This window comes from Morus notabilis, unplaced genomic scaffold, assembly GCF_000414095.1.
Source record: "Morus notabilis unplaced genomic scaffold, ASM41409v2 Scaffold125, whole genome shotgun sequence".
NCBI lineage: Eukaryota > Viridiplantae > Streptophyta > Magnoliopsida > Rosales > Moraceae > Morus > Morus notabilis.
Window position 1 is genome coordinate 147,020 of NW_010363325.1, and position 9,257 is coordinate 156,276.

Consider the following 9,257-nt stretch of genomic DNA (forward strand, 5'->3'; position numbering starts at 1 on the left):
AGTCAGGATGATTTTAATTGTAATTTTAGAGTAAGAATCATGATTCATAATTTTATGTTCAAATCATGATTCTAAAATCAAAACCAGAATCAGGGGTTTAAACCACCTAAAACTAAGTTTAAAACATTACATTATGATTCAAACCTTGAATTAGAACCATCTAAATCAAATACTGATTTGAGTGAGTCAAATCAAAACTACTTTTTACTTTTTATAAATAAACACTGATTTGAACTAAAATCATGATTCTAAGTTCTATAACCCTTATACCATACGTGCTCTAAGTCTCTTTGTTCCATGAATGTTAATTATTAATACCAAAAAACAGAGTTCATATTTCAACTTGTGGTCTCATCTTTGTACTTGGTTTCTCTTACCATATGCAAATTTCTTTAGAAAATCATTTGTGCAAATAGACCAGTTGTTTAAAAAGGTATTGACTAATAAGAAGTTAAGAACTCAACCAGTGGCTTGTTCGTTCAGTTCGCTAATTCGAGCTTTCAATTCGAGTTGAGATATGACTTTATATAAAAGCTTTTAATTGTAACATAAAAAGTTAAATGTGATTTTTTGTAAGAACTTTTAATTGTAGCAAAACTAGAATTGAAAATTTGAATCGGTGAAATGAACGAGCTTGTATGCAAGTACCCTACTTGTACTTATGTTGTTGAATTGAACACTCTTACCAGTTCTTTAAACATGTAAAATTAAAAAAAAAAAAAAAACTACTGCTATTAAATAGTTGATCACAGTAATATTATAACGTTAATTCATTGGCGTTGATTTGTTCATTAGGGAGACGTTTGGTTCATAGATTAAAATTATGTGATTAGAATCATTTTCGATTTATGTGTATTTTTTGTGAGAGAAAATACTGTAACAAACTATGAACTATAATTCAAATCATGATTGCTCAACCTTGGACTTTAGTCTTTAACCACATAAAGGAGGCCTAAAACCACTAGTAGAATTACTTTACTTTAAATATGATAAATTGACATCATTTTTGTGCTTCTTTTATATTTTTGTTTAATGGTAGTGTGGCACAGCTAATGCTAAAGCTTGGTCAGCTGCAGGATGAAAGCTACACCACTGATGAAAAGTCTTTTTTAACTTTTGAAAACTTAAACGCAAAGCATTTAAAAAATTATGTTTCTTCCCTAGTTGTTACTAAATTATTAAAACCAATGCATATTGCGCGTCAAATACTCATTTGAGTTATCTATAATAAAAAATAAAAATAAAAACCCCATCTTCAACAGAAGGCCTCTCAAAATTCTTGTTTCCGACGTACGTTTCTATGATGTTTGTCTTTCCTGCAAAGTTTGCGGCTATTTCCACCATTCTTTTGCTTCTCATGTGCAATTTTCCACTATTCTTTCCTGCTAATGAGTAATGACATATGTTCTGTGAAGGACTGTCCTGTAATCTAACATGTAGAGATGGAAGATGTAATATGGAATTTGTTCCACGTAAGAATAACTTTAATAAGGTGAACCACTGAGTGTGGTAGCCTAACAGTAACGGAGTACCGTGGTGGGCTTGTGATCACAGATTAGAGTGTTAGATTATCCCCTTGGAAGTACTAATTGTGAAAGCATGTTTCTTGTTAGTCTAATACTCAGACTTAAAATTCATGGGACGACACTCATATATATCCCTACACATTTGATAAGATTAGGGTAACTCAATCCTTGTCTCAAAGGTAGGGCTTTTAACGAATATTCATGTAAGCGTCTGGATGTCAAGCTTACGCCGGTCACCCCCTCCTCGGGTTTTTCCTTAGACACCAAAAAAAAAAAGGACTTTGATAAGGCCGAACATTAGATATTTTTCTTTTGATAATTTTGTTAGATATTTTTCAACATCATTAATATTACGTAGAATGATGTCATGTGAGATCTATGGTTTCACAATCTTGGTTTCAGAGAAAATTTGTTGAGAGAATAAGCAGAGTCTATTAAGGCACTTTTACCAAACTGTAAAGTCTGTAATGGAATGTAGTAAGAAAGTTAACGAGTGTTGGAAGGAGTCTGTTAGGAGTAAAACTGGAAGTAATTCAATTCACTTTCTAGTGACTACTAAATTTAGAAATTGGAATCTTATCATTTTTAAAATGTCATTGTGAGTGATTGAATAATCCTTGGCTAGATAAGTGCATTTAAAAATTGATGTTTATTTTTCTACGTAATCACCGAAAGAGGGAGTGACATTTCCTACATTATTTTGGCCCCATACTATAAATACATGAATATTGAGTGGGAAAGAAAACTCTCTTTCATTTTCATTTTCCATTCACGTGAAGTAAACTTATCCTTAGAATGAGACAAATTAGCAAAAGAGAAAGTGAATAATTAATTAAGAAGATAAGAAACACAGGTATTTTCTGTTTATCAAGCGTTAAATTTATACTAAATTTAGTTAAAAGTCAAGTCAGATTCAAAAAATAATATAAATTCGACGGTTGATAAACAGAAAATACCGATGTTCTTAAATGTGAGAAAACACAAGAGAAATTTCATTCTTTAAATAAACAACAATTAGAATATAGTAGGTTCCTTTAATTTTTTTTAATGATTTTCTCAAATTTACGGCTGGTGTTTGATTAGTTTGATTTGCTTCCTTAAGATTATTGCATGCCAAAATGTGGCAGTTTAGTAAGTTAATATGTACGAAGTGAGTAGGTGCTTGTTAATTGGAATCTCATATATGGAAAGCTATTAGTTAAGCAAATGCTTCAATAAGTGAATATATTTTATACATGTTTAAATCGATAAATTCCCTGATTAAATCTACTCAACTAATTAAGTATCCCCATTGCAATATATTCAAACATATTAATGGAAGTGTGGTCCATGTAAAAATAAACATGCCTCTACATTTAATTCCGTTTAAATTTCTTCTTAATCGCTGCTAAACAAAAAGTATATCCGAGCAACAAACAAAGGTAAAAGATTGAGAGCAACTACTGGCCTATTTGTTTCATACGTTCGAACTCATGATTCTGATTCTGCTATAGTACTTTTTTCACACAAAAATGTGAATAAAAAAAGTCCCCGTTAATGAGTTCTCTCAAAAAATTTAAATTTAAAATCAGAATCACCGACTTAAATGCGTGAACCAAAGGGCTATAAACTTGGTTCATTCTTGAATGTGGGATTTGGCGCTTTGTAACTCTAAATTTTTTACTAGGAAATTTTAGCATTTTCACTTTGTAGAATAATAATACTTAATTCAATAGTTAACAGAGGTTAAACTTCAATCAGAACAATGGTTATTTTTAACCACTTTTTTTTTATTTGACATTTTTATCCTTTCGAAAAGTATGCCTTTGGAAATTTACTCTTTGAATCAGTAATTCAATGGCTAAATTGCAAATAAAAAAAAAGATAAAACAAAAATGTGAAATTATGAAAAATTAAGGTACACAAGTGCTAAAACTCCTATTAATTTACTAGTTTTGATTAGTTTTTTTTTTTTATTTTGATGTATATATATTTTATTTTTTTATACAATATGAGATCGAATCCACATCCTTCCATACTCAAACCTCGCCCACCCCAGATTATAGTAAAATCTCATAAGGTGGCAAACAACGTTAGCATACCCTCCTTGAAGTTATCAAAAGAGTTGGTCCGAGGTGCTAACAAAAATGTTCGTTGAAGACTCGACGAGCCTATCAGTTGACGAGGAGTGTGTCATTTTAGCTCCACCAATTGTGCTAACGCTGAATCATTTGACCTAGTGGAATTACTTTTAAATCTGGTATAGACACAATTGTATGTTGTCTATTAAATAACCTGAGTTCTATCCACTAATTCATACATGTCACGTTATGATCTTCCCCATAAACTTGTAACCTTTGGTCTCATTTATATCTTCTTTAATTAACGGTTGTTGCCTTGTTATTTTTTGTTTTAAAAGTCAAGTACTGGGCTAGATAATGAAAGCTGCACAACTTATTTATTGGGACTCTTCCTGTTTTTTCTTTTCTGGATTGGATTATTTTGAAGATCAAAATCAAACTTTACGATGATATCAAGATTCTTTGGGCTAGATTTTGAACCCCATATAGATCAGACATTCTTAATCCTTTTTTCATTTCACATTTAGTACTTTAAGTTTCATTGCACACAAAAAAATAAAAATAAAAAAACATTCTCATCCAATTAGCATTTCTCTGATGTATTGTTTTTCAGCAAAGTTGGTGGTAATTTCCACTCTTCTGTTGCTTCTCATGGGAAATTTTTCAATTTCTGGCCAACATCTTGCTGGTAATATACATATGTACATATATTATTTTTACATGTATATATTTACTAATCTTTTGTTTTGTGACAAGAAGAGTGTTTGAAAATTTTATGAAGCAGGAGACAGATTAATACACAGATCAGAAGACTACACAAAATTGTTCTGCAGGAGTGAATGTTGTTTTGGACGTCGGAGATTGTTTATTAACAAAAAGTTTCCGATCCTACGATCAGCACCGTCACCACCACCACCCCCCGTTGAGGGTCGAAAAAGGGCCATGAATGTGCCACCAGCTCCGGCGTCGACTTTCTTCTTTCATTAGTTTGTTCCGATTACTAATTAACAGAATGATACAGTTTTTTTTTCTCCCTTTCAAGTTCCATATTTTGGTCCAATATGTACAGATATAATACTTGTTAATAGTGCTTGATTTGTGCTTTGTAGCCAAAAGGCATATCTTTCTATTCTTGTTTTTTTTTTTTTTTTTTTTTTTTTTTTTTTTTTTTTTTTTTTTTTTGGGAAACACTAGCTTGTGATTATGGTAAAGTAGTAGATTTGTCGCATAGAAATGCAACAATATAGAAATAAAATATGGATATTATTAGCTCATTTTCTTATTCATAGGAAAGAACAAGGATCAAGAGTGAAGAAAAATGGGAAGTTCTATTTTGTTCTTTTTCTTTTTCTTTTGTTTGTTTTGTTTTTTGTTTTTGGGGGCTTGTGAAGTTCTGTTTTGTCAGTAAATGTATCAAATCCAAGGTACTCCTAATTCTTTTTCCATGATTTTAAATGCAGAAAATTGCACCTTCAAGAACTCTTGGTGTATTTTGTTCTTATTAATTCATCCAATCACCTTCCACATCTTTGTTTGCAGCTTAATTTTGCTTCATCATTCTCTTTGCAATTTCACTTGCATGCTTTGATTGCAAGACCCATTTGAAAACACCCAAAAAATATTATATATTTCCATGGTATCTTTATACTAAATAGCCTCAAGATCACAAAATCTGAGAGATTTTATACATGTATAGATATAGTTTTGACATCATGACATAAAGGAATCATATCCTTCTAATAATACCTGATTGGATTATCATTTTTCTTGCTATACATGTATACATAATATATGATTTTATACCTGATTGAATCATATAAAGGAATCATATCCTTCATACACAACTAATATCAGTTTTGTTTAGTGAGTTATATAGAGATTACAAACAAAACTAACCAATTCTGATCAATTTATAGTTTATTGAGATAACAGAACCAGCATCACAAGAAAAACAAGAGGAAAAGAACTACAAAACAGTCATTTCTTTAGGACAACTTGAATTAACATAGGCTTTTTTTTTTTTTTTCCCCTCTTGAGCCACACTTAGAAGCAACAAAAAAACAAACTTCTATGCAAAATAGCTTGCTTGAAGTTGAAAAAGAGCAAAACATAACTTTTCTCATCAATGATCCTCCTCCTTGACCTCTTCTCCCCTTCTCTTGCACAGTTCCTCTATCATAGATGTAGTGATAAACGACACGGTTTGAATGTGCTTGATCTTATAGTTTTCTGGGCCCCCATCAGGCTTCAGCCGCTCGGCGTGTTCATCAAGCAAAGGAATCAAACATAACTGCTTCAGACCGGTGACAAACTGCAGGCCTTCAGGCAACATCCTCAGCTTCCTGCAGCTATGCAGCATGAGGCATTTCAAGCTAGGAAATGCTCATTCTTCAAGCTTCTGCCACTCCTCTAGAACCTCAGAAGCAACTGTCAATTCCTCAAGCCTTGGAAACCCGCCCGCCCTGCAAAACTCCTCCCCCATCTCTTTCCCATCATAAGCATGCCAAAGGGTTAATTTCTTCAAGTTTGGTAAGAGATGAAGTAGCAATGCAGGGTTCTCTGACAAATGAGAGTATCCCAATCTTATGTTTGTGAGCCTTTCCAATGAGCCAAGCCAACTCGGTGTATTCTCGAGAACCCCTTAAAGGCGAAGCTTCCTCAAAGATAGAGGTGGCGAAAATGAATCCAAGAGAGGAAGTTTGTTCTTCTGGTGTGTATGCTTTGGTTCTAGAGATAAGCTCAAAAGGCCTTGCATTTTCATAATTGACGAAGATAACTCATTGACATTCTCTTCAGTCACATCCATCACTCCCAGCCTTCTGAGCTGTGTCAAATTGCCTAATTCTCCTGCAATGCCGCCACTAGGATCGACGCCTGTAAGGGTCAGGAGGTTTCGGAGACTTGCTATGCCTCGTGGTAATTTCACGCCAGTAACACCATAGTTCTTGAGCATTTTGAGATGCCTCAAGCTTACAAGACTTAGTATCCCATGAGGCAATGCTGCTAAAAATCCACACCATCTTATATCCAAAGTTTGAAGGGCTTTTAGGTTACTTAGGCTCTCTGGGAGCTCACTTATCTTCGTGCTTTTCAAGCAAAGATATGTGAGATGTGTCATGTCTCCAACTTCATCCGGTAGGCTTTTGAATTTCGCATTTTCTAGATCTAGAACTCTCAAGAACTTTGCGCTCTTGTGCTTCAGCCAATGGCTTTTCTCTTCGATAGATTTTTGGTTGCCAATGAGAAACAAAGACCAAAGTTGGGGATCCTCATCTTTCAGCGTGTCTAGACTAGTCACTATGCGACGCGCTTTCTGCGGAGCACTAACCGAAGCTTTGAGCTTTCCTTCCTCTATTTTTCGAAGGCAGAATTCGCGGTAAACCGAAGGAACTCGTAGTTTGGTGCCATTGTAGGTGTGTTCATCATTTATCTCAAGCATCCCCTTGTTGACAAGTTCACATATACATTGTTCCGCTGTGTCCTCCATCACTTTCCCTTCTCTATCTTCAATTAGACCTTCGGCTACTAGTAGCCGAATAAGTTTCCCTTTGTGGATCAAGAAATCCTCCGGGAATATGCAACAGTACATTAAGCAGTTTCGAAGGGGTTCGGAGAGATTTTCGAAATCGGATTCAAATGAAAAAGTTGCATAAGAAGAAGAACAAGAAGATGAAGAAGCTGATGTTTGACCTTTTAGCACTTGAGAGTCGACAATTGTTGAAGAACTAAACTCCTTCTTTCTTTGGATGGTTTCCGAAAGGCGAAAATCAATCTTTTGCATATCATTTCGGAAGCAATCTTTCAGTGTTGCTCCGTCATCAGTCTGGCTGAGAAACTTGTCTATATGATTTTCTATGTCATTGATTATATCTTTAAGTTCATTTGAATAATCTTCTGTATTGCCTGTATCATCAAAAAACTGTGAAATCTCCTTAAGTTTGTTCACTATCTTCTCTATGTGATCTTCAAGTCCATCAAATGCTTCCTTTTCTTGGATCAAAAGAGAATCTAGTCTTTCCAAGTAGGACTTTACCAACGAGCCTGCCATATCTTTCCCTGTAATCTAAATAATAATAATAATAATAAAACAGATCTTGAGAAATTGAGCAAAGTAGGAAAATCGAATGGCAAATAAGAGGAGACAAAATTAACATACCAGAACAACTATTGGTTTATAACTTGTTCTCCAATTTGGTTTGATCAAATATTGGAAGATCTTGGTGTTTACTATTTCAATGTAGCTAATTAGGCACAAATGTTTTTTTTTTCTGTTCCAAATCTAACATTCCTAGATAGAAATATTGGAATTTTGGCTTGCAGGGTTCTATAATGTGTCTTATATTATATATAGTCAAGTTTTATGAAGAAATTGAAGAGAGTGGCTTTGCCGTCTTGTTTTTTTGTCGTTTTCTTCTTGTTGTAAGTAATTTGTCACCATACTAATCGGTGTTTTCAATGTAGAATAAAGAAAATAAACCTGCTTTCTGCGTTTGCCTATTTTAATCTTCCCAATGCTAATTCTTTCTGCAGAAAATTAATGTGCAATTTATAAGGGAAATTTCAGAAAAACCATCAAAGAAGTAAGATCATTTTATTTATGTCATTATTTTAAAATTTATCTTATGCCATTAATAATTTATAAATTATTTATTTTTATAATTTATAAATTATCTTTACGTAATTTACATGTTACATATTTTTTTTCCTCAACAAAAATCAATCACAACTTTTTTTTTTTCACAAATTCTCTCTCCTCTCTCAGGCACACTCTCACAGAAATAAAAAACAACATATTTTGGTCTCATTCACTTCGCGGATTCGAGTTTTTAATTTGAGCTGAGATGTGACATTTTCTGAGAGCTGTTCACTGTAGCACAAAAAGTTAGATGTGACATTTTCTGAGAGCTTTTTAATGTAGAAACCTAAAACTAAAAATTTAAATCGGTGAAATGAACGAGGCGTTTGTGTTCAAAAAGGTGAAAAATATGTTCTAAAACGGTAATAATATAGAAATTATGGACTAAAATTAAAAACATATAAAGTTTAGAGATTAAAATAATGCAAAAAATTAAAAATTAATTTTAACAGATAGACTTAAAATTTTAACTGGTTCTAATTTTAAACTCTAATTTACACATATTCTTTTAAATTTTAACGTCTAATTGATGGAATAATCGCAATTGAAACAAAATAAAATTTCAGAAACCATACATTTAAAAAGTCATAGATTAAAATGAGATTAAATGTAAACTTCAAAGATCATTTCTGAAATTTATCCAATATAATATGATATAAATAAAGAGTGGTTATCTTTGTAATTTTCTCAATTTATAATTCTGAGTCGATTAATCCGTTATGACAACTGAGTACTGACTAGTGATTCCGTGACGTGACATGTTCATTTCATTGCTTAAGTTAGGTCTTTGGGGAATTCCAGGAATTTCATGGGCCAAACGTGGTGAGATGGCCCAACTAAGATTCTTCACGGATGGCCTTTGGACCTACTCCATTATTGAGCGTAGCCCATTTGTAAGCTACATAACCTTGAGAAAAAGGAAAAGGAGAAAAAATATACGAGGCAGAAAATAAAAATGATAAAAAAGATATGAGTTCCAATTGACACCAAATTTTCTCTTACATTGTTTGGCAGATAAAAAAAAAAAATTTCATT

The 9,257-nt window shown here is 32.9% G+C and overlaps 1 protein-coding gene across 1 annotated transcript; it reads right to left on the reverse strand.

Moving 5' to 3' along the window:
* Positions 1-6,227: 6,227 nt before the first annotated feature.
* Positions 6,228-7,634, reverse strand: LOC21397686 (putative disease resistance protein At1g58400). The gene has a single exon (XM_010104194.1). The coding sequence runs from the start codon at positions 7,632-7,634 to the stop codon at positions 6,228-6,230; it is 1,407 nt and encodes a 468-aa protein (XP_010102496.1).
* Positions 7,635-9,257: the final 1,623 nt, after the last annotated feature.